We start from the raw sequence: 19,440 nt of genomic DNA on the forward strand, positions 1-19,440 counted from the left end.
ATCAAGTATGAAATGATATGTGTAACTAAAAAACTCACTCCTCAATGAATTTTTGGGATATATATATAAGAACAATAGGGATAAGTATAAATATGAAAGCGTAATTTTCAGATCAGATTAATGCCATCAATAGCTGATTGTGCATTACATCAGTCTGTAATCAGTTATTATAGTAAATGCAATACGTACTATACAGCAGCTGAACATGTATATGAACACAACAATATACAGCTAACAGTAAACCATTACAGCCAAAAATAACTTATAAGGACTACTAAAGCCAATGCTAGCCCACAAGGCCAAACCAAGGATGGAAAAATGCATATAATTATTATTAATAAAATATAAAAGTTATATAATACATTACAATGGTGATTATGTAGTTAACTATTGGTGTAGAGATACATTGAAAGGAACTTTTTTTTAAGGGCTAACCCTCTCAATATATCCCACCAACAATTAACAGAGCTATCTGTTTCTGTCTTCTATCTGCCTGTTTAACTGTGTCCAAAACTTAAACATGATTTAATTTAGTGGCAAACAGGCAAGATGACACACACACACACACACACACACATATATATATATATATATAGTTATTCTTTTTGTATTATCATTCTATTGTGGTTTATTCCGTCTTTGTTCATTTTCTTAATTACAGGTATTTTCTACACATAGGTATTATAGTTAATACATTACTGGTCTTTAAGATAGCCTAATCTCGGTTATCTTAATTTCCCATGGCCTATACATTCAGGATTTTTCAACTTGTTACGTATTGCTAAAAAAAGTCATATCAATTATTGATGAAAAACTGTAGCAATACTATTTTAAAACAATATGATATAATATTAAACATATTTATATGTTTTTGTATTACATCTTTATACATTTTTGTATTACATCACATGGACGTCAATCCCCTACTTCAACGGGGGCTTTGAGTAGATTGACGGTCCATTCGATGTAATGCATTAAGTAAGAAATGCATTACATCGAATGGACCGTCAATCTGCAAAAAGCCCCCGATGAAGTAGGGGATTGACGTCCATGTGATGTAATACAAAAATGTATAAAGATGTAATACAAAAACATATAAATATGTTTAATATTATATCATATTGTTTTAAAATAGTATTGCTACAGTTTTTCATCAATAATTGATATGACTTTTTTTAGCAATACGTAACAAGTTGAAAAATCCTGAATGTATAGGCCATAGGAAATTAAGATAACCGAGATTAGGCTAGCTTAAAGACCAGTAATGTATTAACTATAATACCTATGTGTAGAAAATACCTGTAATTAAGAAAATGAACAAAGACGGAATAAACCACAGTAGAATGATAATACAAAAAGAATAACAATATGTACTCTGTTCGTACCCATGCATTGCTAAAACAGCTACTGGGACAACAGAAAAAGCTAGAGATAGAAATAAATTAAGTAAAACTACTATAAAAGCATATTAAAAATAAAATACAACATGAATTATCATATTACAAAAGAATAATATATATATATATATATGAGTTAAGTTAATAATGGTAAGAGTTTTTTAAAGGTAAAATATGATATACTAGCTTATCAGGTAAACCATGCCGGGTACCCAACGTGACCTGGAAAAAATCAATCTATGCCATGACATAAGCCATAAATTATAAACATATATAAAAATACCATTGAAATGTTAGTTATGGCAATAAGATACATTGCAAGGGACTTTTTCAAGGGCTAACCCTTACAATGTATCAACCATAATTAACGAGCTATCCGTTTCTGTAGTCATCGTCCAGCATAACTATGTCCTAATATACGTAAAATAGTATTAGGTTAGAGCCAAATGTATAAATTTTGTAGTAGTTAGAGCCAAAAGTATAAAATTTGTAGTAAGTTAGAGCCAAATGGTAGTAATAAAATTTGTTAATTTATCCCAAATTTAGCAGTAAACTGGCAAGATGACTGTTAGCCCGACGGATAGCCAAAATTTTAAATTAAATTAAAATTATAGAAAGAGCTATAATTATTGTTAGGCATATGTGCGTAGTTGATAGTAAATGCTGCCACGGTAGTCTAATCAAAAATAATAAAAATAATAACAGTGTGAGCTATAGCTAACAAAGGCGAACGGAAAAAGGTATAAGAATAGATATAGTACCTCAATCCCCCTCGAATACTCTAATAGTTCATGAGGTATGAAAAGATAGGGATAAGAAAGTGAAAGTTAAACAGCAAAGAAAAAGCAAAATAATTAACATAGGATGTAACCTTATAGTAAGGTATCCTGGTTAGAATGATTTAAGATTAAAATTAGAATGCTTCCCACCGTATGGCCAAGGTACTAGAAAACCACGTGTATTGGCACGTGTAGCATATATAACTACCGATCGCAGCCCCCCCTAGGAAATGTAATAGTTAAGTTAAGTGATAAAATAAGTATAATTACATACAGCGCCCTCTGCTGTTATTTAATATACTGTATAGTATTACACATAGAAAAGCCGTCAAATAAGTATCTCTCTCGAAGTAATAATAGAAGTTTACAGAATAAGTTCCTACCCATGGAGCAAATATAGGTACAAGTTTTTAATGCGAGTAAGCTATATGTAACTTACTCCATGGGCAGTGCCTACTATTTACATAATTACATATCCAACGAAATTTATCTAAGCCAAAGAAACACCTACGAAAATTTTACAAAGGCTATGTTATATTAGCGCCTGTTTAGGACTTTATCTATAATACTCTGTGCGTTAAGGTTATAATTCCCCTTGTTGTTTGCTATCAATATAGCTCTATACATATATCTTGTAATTATGTGGTGTGGGAAGTAATTTTCTAAAAGCTTGGATCTGAATTCAATGAGTGTATCTATAATATAATCTGTCTGGTTACATATGTGTATTCTTCTGATGCTTTGCGCGATTAGGGTATTGCGATGTATCCTATTTGAGATATTAGAGTTCCAGTTAGTGAGGTCAATAGTATTAAAATGAAAATTTTTGCGTTTATCATACATTTTAGTTGATAGCAAACAACAAGGGGAATTATAACCTTAACGCACAGAGTATTATAGATAAAGTCCTAAACAGGCGCTAATATAACATAGCCTTTGTAAAATTTTCGTAGGTGTTTCTTTGGCTTAGATAAATTTCGTTGGATATGTAATTATGTAAATAGTAGGCACTGCCCATGGAGTAAGTTACATATAGCTTACTCGCATTAAAAACTTGTACCTATATTTGCTCCATGGGTAGGAACTTATTCTGTAAACTTCTATTATTACTTCGAGAGAGATACTTATTTGACGGCTTTTCTATGTGTAATACTATACAGTATATTAAATAACAGCAGAGGGCGCTGTATGTAATTATACTTATTTTATCACTTAACTTAACTATTACATTTCCTAGGGGGGGCTGCGATCGGTAGTTATATATGCTACACGCGCCAATACACGTGGTTTTCTAGTACCTTGGCCATACGGTGGTAAGCATTCTAATTTTAATCTTAAATCATTCTAACCAGGATACCTTACTATAAGGTTACATCCTATGTTAATTATTTTGCCTTTTCTTTGCTGTTTAACTTTCACTTTCTTATCCCTATCTTTTCATACCTCATGAACTATTAGAGTATTCGAGGGGGATTGAGGTACTATATCTATTCTTATACCTTTTTCCGTTCGCCTTTGTTAGCTATAGCTCACACTGTTATTATTTTTATTATTTTTGATTAGACTACCGTGGCAGCATTTACTATCAACTACGCACATATGCCTAACAATAATTATAGCTCTTTCTATAATTTTAATTTAATTTAAAATTTTGGCTATCCGTCGGGCTAACAGTCATCTTGCCAGTTTACTGCTAAATTTGGGATTAATTAACAAATTTTATTACTACTATTTGGCTCTAACTTACTACAAATTTTATACTTTTGGCTCTAACTACTACAAAATTTATACATTTGGCTCTAACTTAATACTATTTTACGTATATTAGGACATAGTTATGCTGGACGATGACTACAGAAACGGATAGCTCGTTAATTATGGTTGATACATTGTAAGGGTTAGCCCTCGAAAAAGTCCCTTGCAATGTATCTTATTGCCATAACTAACATTTCAATGGTATTTTTATATATGTTTATAATTTATGGCTTATGTCATGGCATAGATTGATTTTTTCCAGGTCACGTTGGGTACCCGCCATGGTTTATGGTTTACCTGATAAGCTAGTATATCATATTTTACCTTTAAAAAACTCTTACCATTATTAACTTAACTCATATTCATACAGACCGATGTAATGTTTAATCGTCCTAGATGGCATTAATTGGTTATGTGACTACTTAATATTTATTATAATATTTATATTTATTATAACATTTAATATTTGCTTTGTTATACATATATATATATATATATATATATATATATTCATTCTTCTGTATTTTGTATCTGCTAACAAAATTAAGGAAATCTTTCTACTGAAAGCTGCATTATAGACTGCAAAACTAGTGTCAAATAGAAAACATCACATTATGTACTAGTAAAAAAATAATAATAATAAATAAAGACACCTACATTATTCACACAAAGTTGTGTTTTAAAAAAATCACAATGGTACCTTTTCTAGATATGTATCTGATCGTATAGCAAAATTTAAAGAAAAAATCTCCACTGGAAGCCGCACTATAACTTCTAAACTCTGGTGTAAGTAAAAATCTTCATGGCCACTTTCATTTGAGAAACATTTGCACACACAAATACACCTTGTTCAACGTCTATTTTGTACAGTAACAAAATTTAAAGGAAATTTATCTACTGGTAGTTGTTTTATAATAATGCAGTCATAACAAAACAAATAGAATATGATTTTTTCCCTGCATGCTGCTGCTGTTGTTTGTTTTTTAGGAGCATTACCAACTAAGGCCATATTGCTCTGGGGATATGCGGTGGTCATTCCCTGACCTTTCCACATCCTCCGTATTTGGTGGTCACAGGCTCGAACCCCGGTCTAATCAAGAAGCATGTGCTATGCACTGCTGCTCCTGCCCACGGAGGCGCCCCTGCATGCTGGAAAAGTAATTGTTACATGGTTGTTGATAGTTTAACGTAAAGGTACACATAAGAGCTGCATTTTTTCTGCACAGTGCAAAAATACTTACACGATGAACTTGGAGGTTTTGGAGTAGCAAACATATTCCTACGTGCAGGAGGTGCACTGCTTGCTCTTTTTGCGGAACACTTGCTAGCAGCCTAAACCAAACGAAAATTTTAATATTTTAGAAAAAGCTATGAATCTATATATATTTTAAAAAATGTTTTAATTAATTTTTAATTAAAAACTGAAAGCAGAAATTAACAGTTATATTCAAGGCATATATATATATATATAATTTTTTTTTGCCAATTACAGAATAGTTGTCAGATTTCTCCAGTACAGGCATATCAAACTAGTGGTCCACATGTGCTATCATAGTTATTGACTGCTACAGTCACTAATGCAGAAAGTGATTTATAGAACAAAGAGCCCTTTATGGCACTCTTTTGGAGAGGTTCTGATTCGATTCCCGTCGATAACTAGAGGAATTTCTAAAGTCATTTGAGGCTATTGTCGGCTGATCTCAGGAGAAGAATATAGGGTCTTATGAGTTATTCCAATTTTTTCAGCCCAAACAACATGCCTATCAATTATATCCATCTCTAACGTTGGGGGAGACATGCATAATTTGAAGGTGGAGGGAAAAATCAACTCCAAGATTCTTCATGTTCTATCATGAAGTATTTCTTAAATTTGGCTGCTGATAGCAATTTAACAGAGGCATTATACACATGGTGTGGCAAAACAACTATGCTAACCACTAGAGCAAGGTCTACAATATGATGAAAGGTGAAAGATGTTTCCAACTTCCAGAAAATGATTGGTGTTACTATTCAGTAAGATTCCCAAAAACCACAAAAATCAACATTATATATTTTATGAAACAGCAATCCTTAAATGACTATTAATCAATGAATTTCCAATAAGGAATTCAGTGAGGCCATAGCTCTGCAAAAGATTAACCACAGAATCTCTGCCTAAACCTATTCATATATAAAATGATTAGTGACAGCAGATTTCTTCCACCTTCTTCTAAGAGGAATATTGGACCATTCTTCATGGAGGAAAGGTTCAAGCTCCAATATTCCTTAGAAAAGTTCAAAATTTACTTACATCTATTCCGTGAAGAACACAAAAGCTATTTTCAAAGCAAGCTGACTCACCACCACCATATTAGTGCATATCACTAACTCTTATCACACATTTCTTCTATTATTTTGTCCCCCCCCTCTCTCTCTCTCACACAGGTGTGTGTGTGTGTGTGTGTGTGTGTGTGTGTGTGTGTGTGTGTGTGTGTGTGTGTGTGTGTGTGTTCAAGAAATAAAGAACTTACTTATTAGCTTCTAGAACACACTTTGGAAGTTGTAAGCATTTCATATGGAAAATTCTTGTTGAATTTTATGTACTAAATTTGTTTGACTCACAAACAAGTCATGAACTTGCAAATGTTCTCATTTACCATAAAAATATTTTATCAAGATATGCTAAAGGGAAAATGATAACAGAAATTTTCTGACCATAATGGCATTATGCATTACAAAATCATTCCTCAAGGTGCTCCCCACTGTGGATTAGGCAAAATATGTACAGGTGTACCACTAGTTTCAAGAGCCAATTCAAAGGTGCTAGGAACAGAAAAAAAATCAGAAGCTGCTGCATGACAGTGCACCAGCACATCACTTATTATTTCACATACAATAATAGCTCATTAGACATGATACTGTTGCGCTACCACATCTCCTTAACTTTCCTGACCTCGCACTATGATTTTTTACTTTCCCCTGAAATGAAACTTTTATGGGGTCATCACTTCCACAGTGCACAACAGGTCAATGATGCAACTTAAGATGCTCTCATGCTGCTATCAACCAATTGCAGCAAGGGTGGCAAAAGTGCATTACTGTACAGTACAGTGGAGTATGGGTTGGCTATTTAAATTTTTATGGTGCATCAGCAACTTAGGCCATAATGTGCCAAGTCAAATTTTGAGTGTGGCTTGGTCTAGGTATAGTTAGATTTAATGAGAGTTTGAGAATATTTTGAACACACCACACAGTTAAGTCACAAGGGGCAATATTTGACTTCAGGGAGGATAGTAATGGTTTTGATGCTACACTCAGTGTTTTCTCACCAACTGAGGCTGTGCTCACTCTTACACTGTCATGATTCAGGAGCCATGTAGAAATTTTCAAATCCAATCTTTGCCGTACAATTGGTTCCATAGTACAAGTGTAAACAATACCTTTCATACTGACTGAAACATTAGACACGATACTGTTATTTACAACAGAGGTGTTCTTAAGTCTCACAGATGGCCCCTAGTGGGACTCAATGTTGCCCATCACTACCTCTGGGAGGCAAGCCAGGCAGTTTCATATTCTCTGGCTGGTCTCTGCAGGATCACCCGAGCAACCTGAAAGACACCATATATAGGAGGGAGGGGAAAAAAAGTAGAGTGTGTGTGTGTGTGGTCTAGAGAAGAAGAAAAAAAGGAGAAAGGGGAAGCAGTAAGAAATATGGGGAATTACATGAAGGAATCCCCAATGAACGTGAAATTAAATTCCACCAGGCAAAAAAGGAATAAGGGTAGGGCAATTAGAGGGCACTAGGCAAGGGAGTCTAGTGCGAGTTCACCAAGAACTCTTGGTTGCAGTATTCCACTGATAGATTCCAATCAGATATTGTCAGTCCAGCTGGTAAAATCTAAATCGGTGGTTGTAGGGATTCAGCAGAGCTGTCTAGAGATGGTCAGAAATTGTCCTACATATATTTCTGTTACTATTGGTGGGCATTGTGGTCTGGTGGGTATAACTGTCACTGTTGCGGAGCTTTTTGTTCGAGTTTGTCTTTGTTGTGCTAGGAGGGTTCTTCATCACCCTGTATGGCAGTGTGCAGTAAGACCGTGTTCATTTGGTCGAGTCTATTCTCAGTTTTTGATACAAGATAGGGAAGGCCACTGATAATTGGTGAGCACTGTATTGTGCAGAGAGGAAGATGGAAGGATGATGACGTCAGCCTCTCACTCTAGAATTACCTCCTCAAACTGCTGTTGTTGTAAATGTTGCATAAAGTGGATTGTGTAGGTTAGAAGTGAATTGTATTGTGAAGTTTTTGTATTTTTTGTGATTTTCTCATTTAGTTATTTATAATGCCCTTCTGTTTTATAATCTATTAGAGTTTCTGTTTTACAAACATGTCTCATGTGATGATTTTTGTGAGATTGAGTGATTTTTTTGGGATGGAAGAGGAGGATTCTAGGCCTACAGACAATTCCGATAAGCTTAGTGTTGAAGAAATTACAATCTTCTGAGTCATTTCACTGCATTTGTGCAACAAGGGACAACAAAAAAGTCAGTCTTTACAATGAAAGCTACTTATCAGTGGGTTTTTCAGACTGATAATCAAAGTTATACTATTCCATTGTGCATCATCTGTGGCAAACAACTTACAAATGTTGCAATGGCTCCAGCAAAATTGAAAAGACATTTAAATACAAATCAGAGCCATTTGACAAGTAAAGGTGCTGATTATTTTTAACGGCTATTGGAATCTCAAAACAAACAGTAAAGCCTTTTGTGCTACCACATCTCGTTTACTTTCCTGACCTCACACTATACGATTTTTTACTTTCCTCTGAAATGAAAAGGCTCAGGAAGCAATTTATTTAGTAGCATAACTTATTGTCCAGAAAAGGAAAAGTCACACAGTTGGTGAGAATCTAATAATGCCGGCATTTAAAATTATAGTAAGTAAAATGCTGGTACCAGATGCAGTACGAGAAATTGAAAAGGTTTCACTCTCAAACAGTATGATAAGTCGATGTATTGATGACATGCCACATGATGCTGAAGAGGTTTTGCGTAATAAACTGAAAAACAACAGGTTCTCTATTCAGGCTGCTGAGATTTCACCAATAAATATCATGATGTAGCATTTGTAAGATTTGTAAATTACGGTGAAATTCAATAACAACTTACAAATGCAACAGCATGACATTTAATCTAGCATGCTACAGCTGCCCGAAACAAGCAAAGTCCAAGATATATTTAATGTTTTTTTCTTCATATCTGGAAATAAAAGGTCTGTCTTGGAGGAACTGTGTTGGCGTCTGTACTGATAGTGCCCCATCGATGGTTGGCTCCAAGAGAGGTTTTGCCTCTTTTGTAATAATAAAAAAAAAAAAATCCTGACGTTTTAACAACACACTGCTTTCTTCACAGAGAGGTGCTGGTATCAAAAACCCTTGGAGATGAAATGAAAAAAGTTCCAGATAATACTACAAAAATGGTTGACTTTATTAAACAAAGACCAGTTCACTCAAGAATATTTTAAAAAAGAAGCGTGTGTACCCTATATGCACAAAAGATCTTTTATTTTATGTGAAAACATCTATGGTGAATCTAGAGTAAAACCGTTAAAATTTTTGAACAGTTTGATCGAAACTTACTTACTTAAGCTACTTAGAAGTTGATGTTGATAAAAATCTTGAGAAGCAGATTTCATTAAAGTCTGAATTTTATTCTTGCATAATATTACTACCCGCTCCTTACTCTACTGAATCAATGTTAGTGACCGAGTTGGCATCGTTTAGGAAGTGATGTCATTTCCATATCTTAGTACAAACATACTCTACTGAATCAACTACTTACTCTACTAAATCAACGATAGTGACTGAATTAGCATCGTTAGCACCATTTAGGAAGTGACATCATGTGCATCATTTAAAATCTAACAGTCACCTAATAGGAAGAGACATCAACTGCGTCATTTCTATAAAAAAAATTTCTGTAACAATCCATTTCCATCACATCTGTTACTGTAAGAAAATTTCGTTACCCATCAATTTTACTCTACTGCTGCCATAGATGTTTTCACATCAAAAACTGTGTGAAAACCTGGACAAAGAGCACATAAATCTTCTGCTACTTACAGAATCTAGTGGCTTAGCAGAGGAAGAATTCTCAACAGGATGTTTGAGCTGAAAGGTGAATTTCAGGAGTACTTTCAAGAAAATAGTAGGCCAGATTTTGCTGAGTACTCTGAAGATGAAGAATAGCTGCAGAAATAGCCTACTTGGCAGACATTTTTATGAACCAATTCAAGTCTCTGCAAGGCCCTGGAGAAAATGCTTTGACACTTCAAGTGACAAGATTCTTGGATTTAAAAGGAAATGGAATCTTTGGAAAATCAGAAATGTTTCCACTGCTGCTTGAGAGTGAGGAAGGATATCAGCAAGACTCAATTGAAAACCACCTGAAAGAACTGCAAAACAAATTTGAACAATATTTTCTCTCCCTTTCAACACAAGTGTGACTGTGTGAGGAACCCTTTCTCTGAATCTTCTGCTCAGCCTCAGAACTTGACCTGACTTTGAGAGAAGAGGAAGAATTTTGTGAGCTGCAGTCTGATCATACACTCAAGATGAAATTTACTGATCTACTCCTAGAAAGTTCTGGATTTCTTTGAAAGAAGAGTATCCTGCCATTCCTATGAATGGCAATGAATATTTTGCTGCACTTTTCGACTTCTTACATATGGGAGCAAGCTTTTTCTTGGTTTTACAAGCACCAAGAGCAAGGACATAAATCGTCTAATTTCAGATTAAGATGAAATCTGTGTGTACTTATCTGAAGTTCGACCCAGAATTCAGTATTTGTGCAGAAAAAAACAAGCACCAGTTTCACATTAAAGAGGTAAATTTCATTCTCTATTTTTAGTTTCAAAAATAACACTTTTTATGCATATAGAGACCTATTAAAGAGATCAAGAAACCAATGCACATGTATAATAATTTTGTAACTGCCAGAACTATATTTTAGCCTGATCAAGTCACTCAGTAAGAAATGTTTTTTCAAAGTCTTGTATAAAATTGTGTCACAGGCTATACAGTAAACCCCCGCTATTTACAGTCGCTGATTTAATATAAAATGAAACCTAAAAAAATGTGAATTTTAAAGCGCCGTGAACATTTTCTGCCATAAAAAAAAACATGGGCGTGGCTAAAATTATCTTTCCTGGTCAAAACAGCGCTCAGTGGGGGGAAAGGGATGACAAAATCGCAAGCCTGGATGTTTCTCACTAATCCTTGTTCAGTATGTGTTATGCGCTTCTCATGAGAGGTTTCGTCGTTTGCTTTTAATTTATATGCTTATAAATTGAATAAATTTACCAATTTATAAATTGATATGCTTACAAAAGTGATAAATCTACCGTTTTGCAGTGTAACACAGACTTTTTCGAGTGTGTTAACGGAAGAAAATGACTTTATTGTGGACAAGTTCTTTCTAACATGTACAAAAATATGGCTACGAATAACAAGGGAAATGTGAAAAGATCAAAGAAGGTGATGCCATTAGTGAATAAAATTGAGTTATTATACAAACTTTCTAATGATGAAAGTGTCTCCTCAGTGGCAAACCATTATAAAATCAATGAGTCAACGGTACGATCAATCAAAAAATTAGAAGAAAAAATCTGCCGTAGTGTCCGTGAAAACGCACTAACTGCTTCAAAAATTTGCCCTGTAACTAGTGATGTTAAATTGGAAAAAACTTTAAATCTGTGGAGAGAAGACCAAACACAAAATAAAATTCCGTTAAGTTCACTCATCATTCGTGAAAAGGAAAAACTCCTTTATCAACACTTCAGCAAAACTGGTGATAGCACTGGCGAGATACGTTTTTTAGCTAGCAAAGGTGCTGGTTTGAAAGATTTGTTTGAAATTTCTAACAAATATTACATTTAATATTAAATTGTTTCTTATTTTCATTCCGATGCCATATGCTTGCATTTCACTATGTACTGTCTAAGTACATAGTCATGTTATGAAGGTACATAACATGTACCTTCATAACATGAAGTTATGAAGTTAACACACTCGAAAAAGTCTTCCGTTAACACACTCGAAAAAGTCTGTGTTACACTGCAAAACGGTAGATTTATCACTTTTGTAAGCATATCAATTTATAAATTGGTAAATTTATTCAATTTATAAGCATATAAATATAATAATACATACATAGACAAAATTTTACACTAGTTTTTCTTATATATTTCATACTTTGGACGGAATCCCTTTATTACTATGGGAGCCATAACTCAGTATTCGCGTTTTCGGTATTCACGACATTAGCGGGGGTTTACTGTATTTTTATTCATATTGCTTTGACTTATGATTTTAGGAGCTTACTGTTCAACGTTGTCAATAAATTTTCATGTTGTAAATAACATTAATTAAAATCAATTTACAACCTTTATTTAAATTAAATCCACTAAGCTTACCTTTAGAAAAATCAAATCCTATTTTGGCTTAACACATTTAATGTCCCCATACATTACATTTGTGTGACCTCAGAAGTCCAGATATGAAACTATCAGATTAATTTAGGTGAGTATGTAAACATAGCTATTTTGAATATTATATGTAGTGTATTATTATTTATTTATTTTTTTTTTATGCATCACATGTTATGCCTGGACTTGTGAATACAAATTAACCCCCCCACATCGACAAATCACATAGGATTCATTTACAACTACCTGCCAATTTTATTATTTTTAAGGTTATATTGTTGACATTGTTTTGGTCATAGTTTCAAGTTATTAGTTATTTTCTAGTGTGAAAATGGGTAGTCATGAACTTATTGACGAGGAGTTGCGAAGAACGTTAGAGGAAAGTGACTGCGAGCCATTTTCCAGCGATAGAGACGACGATTACGTACCGGATACATTTTCAGAGCCTGATATTGACAGTGGTACAGTCAGTCCTCGTATGACACGTGTTTACACTACATGAATTCGATTATACATGATTTATAAATAGGGGAACGATATCGTATATAACACGAGAGACTGCTTCTACAGGGGTGGGATACACTTAAATTGAAAGGGTGCAAGAACGTTTGCTGATGCTATCGAGGCAGTGTTAGGTGTGTCGGAAAACTGCTAGATTGGAGGTATACAAGGACTAATAGATTAACAATAGCCACTGGCAGAGGTGAAAGTGATTCTTGCACTGCTTCTATTGGAATGAGCCGCAGCCTGGAAAATAAGATGCAGGATATTTCAGAGACTGCTGGGAATCATTGGGGTACAAATTAACACATAGGTTGTGTTACGGTAGCTAAGAAAAAGAAGAGGTGCATGTATACTTGCGTGCACACCAATGCTAGGAGTTTAGTAAATAAATTTGATGAATTTGAGGTATTGCTCAAAACATCAAAGGCAGATATTGTGGGGATTTCAGAGATGTGGTGTCACACAGATATAAGGAATGCAGAACTGGAATTTGGGGAGTACAATGTCCACAGAAAGGATAGACAGGATAGGAAGGGAGGAGGGGTTATGCTATTAGTTAAGAAATACATAAAATCCAAGGAAGTGAAGCCAGTCGACATCGCTGGACAGTGCATGTCGAGTCAGTTTGGTGTGACATAAGCATTGGGAGATCAAAATCGAGAGTAGAAGTGCGCTATAGGCCTAAGCCTAATGACTCTGATGAGTATAATAAGAAACTGTATGGGGAAATAGAGTGGGCCAGTAAATCAGAGAGTCTTATAATGGGGAATTTTCATTTCACGGATACTGACTGGAATTTGGGGGCTGGTCACTCGCACACTAGCAGGGCTTTTGTGGATTTGTTGGATGATTGTTTTCTACATCAGCATGTTCAAGAAGCAACTAGAGGGAGTAATACTCTTTATTTGGTTATCAGTAGTGATTCTTCGTGCATTTAAGAATCTGCAGGTAAATGAACCACTAGGTGGCAGTGATCACAGTGTGCTGAAGTGGGATTTACTGAAAGAGGTAACTACCATTAGGGGTAAAGGGAAGGGTTATTGCTTCCGTAAAGGCGACTACGATGGACTGAGACAGTATTTAAATTCTATACAGTGGGACCAACTGATGATGTTACAACAGCAAATTCAAAATGGGAAGCATTCAAAGAACTTATCTTGGAAGCTACTAGGCTTTACATACCAACTAAGAAATATTGTTCAAGGTTTAGGCCTAAGTGGATGTCAGATGAACTAATGAGACATATGGCAGAGAAGAAAAATGCACGGGATACATACAAATTAACACGTGACACAGAAGCCTATGATAGATACAAGATGATCTGTAACCAACTCACAAAGGAGGTTAGGTAGACGAAGGCAGATTACGAGAAATCTTTGGCAAGGGATGCAAAGAAAAACAGCAAAGAGTTCTTTACTTATGTAAACTCTAGAAGGAAGGGGATGAATCAGCATGGGATACATACAAATTAACATGTGACACAGAAGCCTATGATAGATACAAGATGATCTGTAACCAAGTCACAAAGGAGGTTAGGCAGTCGAAGGCAGATTACGAGAAATCTTTGGCAAGGGATGCAAAAAAAACAGCAAAGAGTTCATTACTTATGTAAACTCTAGAAGGAAGGGGATGAATCAGATTGGTCCACTTGATATCGATGGGTCAACTGTTGATGATCCTGCTCAGGTAGCAAACAAACTAAATGAATATTTTGCATCGACATTCACACATGAGGAGTTATTCAGCGAAATGAATGCCAGAGGTGTATTCAACTCTAGCAGTAAGCTACAGAATCTTGAAATAACTGGGAGTAAAGTGGAGGAGAAACTGTTGAAGATAAACACAAGAAAGGCACCCGGGGTGGATGGGATCAATCCAGTTATATTAAAGGAGGCAGCAAAGGAAGTAAACAAACCCTTAGCCATAATTATGAGAGCTTCCTTGGACTCAGGGGAGGTACCCATAGACTGGAAATGTGTAAATGTGACCCCAATTCACAAAGGAGGATCGAAGGCTGACACAAGTAATTATAGACCTGTGAGTTTAACTTCTGTTCCAGGAAAATTAATGGAGGCACTGGTTAAAGAAGCACTGCAGGATCATTTAGACAAGACTTCAGTTATAGCTCAGACACAGCATGGTTTTGTTAAGGGGAAGTCTTGCCTGACCAACTTCATTGGATACTATGATGCAGTCACAAAAGAACTGGATGCAGGGAATAACTTTGATATTATATACTTGGATCTTAGAAAGGCTTTTGATACTGTTGCACATGGAAGACTGCTACACAAATTGGAGCAGTGTGACATTGGAGGCAAATTGCTGCTATGGATAAAGGGGTGGTTGAGGGGGAGAAGACAGAGAGTGGTAATCAATGGACACTGCTCATCGTGGACTAATGTTATTAGTGGTGTCCCTCAGGGCTCAGTGTTGGGTCCATTATTGTTTTCTGTATTTATAAATGATATTGATGATGGTATATCAAGCTTAATGTCCAAGTTTGCAGACGATACAAAGGTTGGCAGAATTGTCAAGGACACTACTGACACTATGCTGCTGCAACAGGATCTGGAAAGGTTGAGCAGATGGGCTGAGAGGTGCCAAATGAAGTTTAACATTGACAAATGTAAAGTACTACACATGGGAAACAGCAACCCCAGAGCAATGTATCAACTCTGTGGTACTACACTGACAGTGGTAGAGAATGAAAGGGACTTGGGGGTGGTTGTGCAGAAGGGTGCAAGAGTAGCTCATGGAGTATTGTCAATGATATACAGGAATTTTTCCAGCAGGGATAAGGAGGTGATTATTCCATTGTATAAGGCAATGGTCAGGCCACACCTAGAGTACTGTATACAGGTCTGGAGGCCTCATTTCAAGAAGGATGTAGAGCTGCTGGAACGAGTACAGAGAAGTGCAACAAGATTAGTGAATGGAACAAAGGGGTGCTCTTACGAAGAAAGGCTTAAGTTTTGCAAATTACAGTGTCTGGAGACTAGGCACCAGCAAGGTGATCTGATAGAGGTGTATAAAAACTTGAATGGTTTAAGCATGCTCAATGCTGATGGGATTCTTCCTCTAGCTCAGAAAAATCACCTGAGAGGGCATAAATTCAAATTGAGGAAAGACAGATGTAGGATAGACATGCGGAAATTTCCCTTTAACCAGCGGGTGGTTGGTTGGTGGAACAGACTTCCATCCCTTGTGGTAGAGGTTGATAGCCTAAATAAGTTTAAGGCTCAGCTGGACAGGTATTTTGAATGAACAGGAGGGGTGAAGTGGAAGTGGGGTTTTTTTTTTTTTTTTGGCTGATGCTGCATAAGCTTGCTTTCTTGCATCAAATGCCTCTACTAATGCTAATGCTAAAGAAGCACTGCAGGATCATCTAGACAAGACTTCAGTTATAGTTCAGACACAGCATGGTTTTGTTAAGGGGAAGTCTTGCCTGACCAATTTGATTGGATACTATGATGCAGTCACAAAAGAACTGGATGCAGGGAATAACTTTAATATTATATAGTTGGATCTTAGAAAGGCTTTTGATACTGTTGCACATGGAAGACTGCTGCACAAATTGGAGCAGTGTGGCATTGGAGGCAGATTGCTGCTATGGATAAATGGATGGTTGAGTGGGAGAAGACAGTGGTAATCAATGGACACTGCTCTTCAGGGACTAATGTTATTAGTAGAGTCCCTCAGGGTTCAGTGTTGGGTCCATTGTTGTTTTCTGTATATATATAAATGATACTGATGATGGTATATCAGGTTTAATGTCCAAGTTTGCAGACAATACAAAGGTTGGCAGTGTTGTTAATGACGCTAATGACAGTACACTGCTGCAACAGAATCTAGAAAAGTTGAGCAGATGGGCTGAGAGGTGGCAAATGAAGTTTAACATTGAAAAATGTAAAGTACTACATATGGGAAACAGGAACCCCAGAGCAACGTATCAATTCTGTGGTATTACACTGACAGTGGTAGAGAATGAAAGGGACCTGGGGATGGTTGTGCAGGCAGATATGCAGTTTTCTGAGCAGTGCAGACGGGCTGCAAGAGTAGCTCATGGTGTATTGTCGAAGATATATAGGAATTTTTCTGGCAGGGATAAGGAGGTGATTATTCCCTTGTATAAGGCAATGGTCAGACCGCACCTAGAGTATTGTATACAGGTCTGGAGGGCTCATTTCAACAAAGGATGTAGAGATGCTGGAACGAGTACAGAGAAGGTCAACAAGATTAGTGAATGGAACAAAGGGGTGCTCTTACGAAGAAAGGCTTACGTTTTGCAAATTACAGTGTCTGGAGACTAGGCACCGGCGAGGTGATCTGACAGAGGTGTATAAAGCCTTGAATGGTTTGAGCATGCTCAATGCTGATGGGATTCTTCCTCTTGCTCAGAATAATCACCTGAGAGGGCATAAATTCAAATTGAGGAAAGACAGATGTAGGATAGACGTGAGGAAATTTGCCTTTAGCCAGTGGGTGGTTGGTTGCTGGAATAGACTTCCATCCCTTGTCGTGGAAGTTGATAGCCTAAATAAGTTTAAGGCTCAGCTGGACAGGTATTTTGAACGAACATAGGGGTGAAGTGGTTATTTATTTATTTAAATGTTTTTTTTTTTTTTTTGACTGATGCTGTATAAGCTTTCTTTCTTGCATCAAATGCCTCTACTAATGCTAATACAAACTGAATGGCTTATGCATGATTCGCAGTTGTGTTTACAAGAAATGGCAGTCGGACACTGAATCACCCCAACTGAACGCTACACGTAGGAATGAAGAGAAGATTCTGAAAATGTATTTGTTTTTTATATCAATGAAGGGGGAAACACGTTTCACCATAATAACGTAAAATTCCAGCTATTTGTATTATCGCAAATGCAATTAGATCGAGTTTACTACCAGTTTATAACAGATTCCACTAGCAGAAACGCAACTGGAAATTGTTTTTATTGTTTATTGTTTTATAGTAAACACCCCCCCAGAAATGTGCTTTAGTAAAATGTGAGATAGTGAGGTGTTAATAGAGTTGTCTCTGCCTTTACGGTGTTGTTTATTCAGCTGTTACACATGCACAGCTTTGTTTATGTGAATGAAGCGTGCCTCCTCATTTTGTAATTGTGCTTTATTCCCTAAAAATGAGTAAAATACTTAAAAGGTGTGGAAAGGAAAATTCCTGGTGAAAACACTACAGATTCAGAGAGAAAAGGAAAAGCAATATCGTATCGATAAACAGAGGCGTACTGGGTCAAAAATTCTTTCCCGGTATAATTTGTAGTGGCCTCACACTACTGTTTATGGCCAAAATCACACCGGCCCCCGGGGTTTCCCTGATAAGGCTTATGGCCAGTCCGCCTCTGTCAATAGAGAAAAAAATATGAAATTGTGAATGAAATTAAAGACCATGTTATATTGCACGTGCTGCAGGCCTAAATGAGGCAACGTCAACAATTACAAAGAATTCAGAGAAAATAAAAACTTCCATTGCAGGAACAACTCAAAGTGTAATTAAAATCCATTAGATTAAGACACAGAGAACTGGAAGAGATGGAACGGCTGTCATCTATTTGGATAGAAAATCAAACAAAAAACAAGTTTGCTTACGATAGAAGCAAAAGCATTAGCAATATTCTATTACGTAATAGTCATAATATAATACGTAAGTCTTTTATTACGATTATTTATTGTGTTTGGTAATGTTTTGGCTACATATGTGTGTTCAAATCTTGGGTGATCGGCACCTAACCCTATTTTTCCCCGTTTGTTTTTCCCGTTTATATTGCATGAGAGTTTCTAGGAACACAACTATCGTGCTATATATATATATTATTTTTTTTTGTCTTTAGTCTTCACTGGGTAAGTATTTTGTTTGATAATATTTGCAAATTGTAAGACCACAGCCTTAGTTGATTTTGACATCAGCATTGCATAGTTCCAAAGGAGAGGGATCATTTCAGCAATGATCCCTCTCCTTTGGTGTTCGGAAAGTCACTGTGCACTTTTCTAATCATATTTTGTTTATATTTCAGATTTTGATCCCAATATGGTTTTAACAACTGAAGAACGTGTATGGCTCGTCGAACATGTATTCCGAGAAGGTGGTAGATACACAGATGTGGTGCGACAGCGATTTGCTGACCAATTCCCAGATACATCTGTTCCACATCGCAATACAGTTCGTAACCTTGTCGATAAGTTTTGGGAAACAGGAGCAGTGGATGATGTTAAACACTGTGGAAGGCCAGAAAAGCTATTGGAGGAGAAACTGTTGGATATTTCTGATAGTACGCTGCAGAGTCCATCAAAATCATTACGAAAGTTAGCTCAGCAGCACGATATTGGTCTTGGAACTGCTCATAAAGCCATCAGAAAGAAATTAAAGCTCTTCCCATACAAAATAATGGCGGTACATGAACTGAAAGCAACTGATCGTGAAAAACGAATATGCTATTGCAGATGGTTTAACTGATTTATCGAAGAGAATACAGTTGGAATACATGTTGGATGTGACCTTTTTCACTGAAGAAGCATTGTT

At 36.1% G+C, this 19,440-nt stretch overlaps 1 protein-coding gene across 1 annotated transcript in view; it reads right to left on the reverse strand.

Moving 5' to 3' along the window:
* chb (CLIP-associating protein) overlaps positions 1-19,440 on the reverse strand; it is a 1,004,436-nt gene that overhangs the window by 583,864 nt on the left and 401,132 nt on the right. Inside the window, exon 12 of the mRNA XM_090388867.1 lies at positions 5,173-5,263. Coding sequence (XP_090244993.1) covers positions 5,173-5,263 — 91 coding nt within the window. The remainder of the gene's footprint in view (positions 1-5,172; positions 5,264-19,440) is intronic.

Source organism: Mastigoproctus giganteus, chromosome 14, assembly GCF_048544385.1.
Source record: "Mastigoproctus giganteus isolate SK-2022 chromosome 14, ASM4854438v1, whole genome shotgun sequence".
NCBI classification, from domain to species: Eukaryota; Metazoa; Arthropoda; class Arachnida; order Uropygi; family Thelyphonidae; genus Mastigoproctus; species Mastigoproctus giganteus.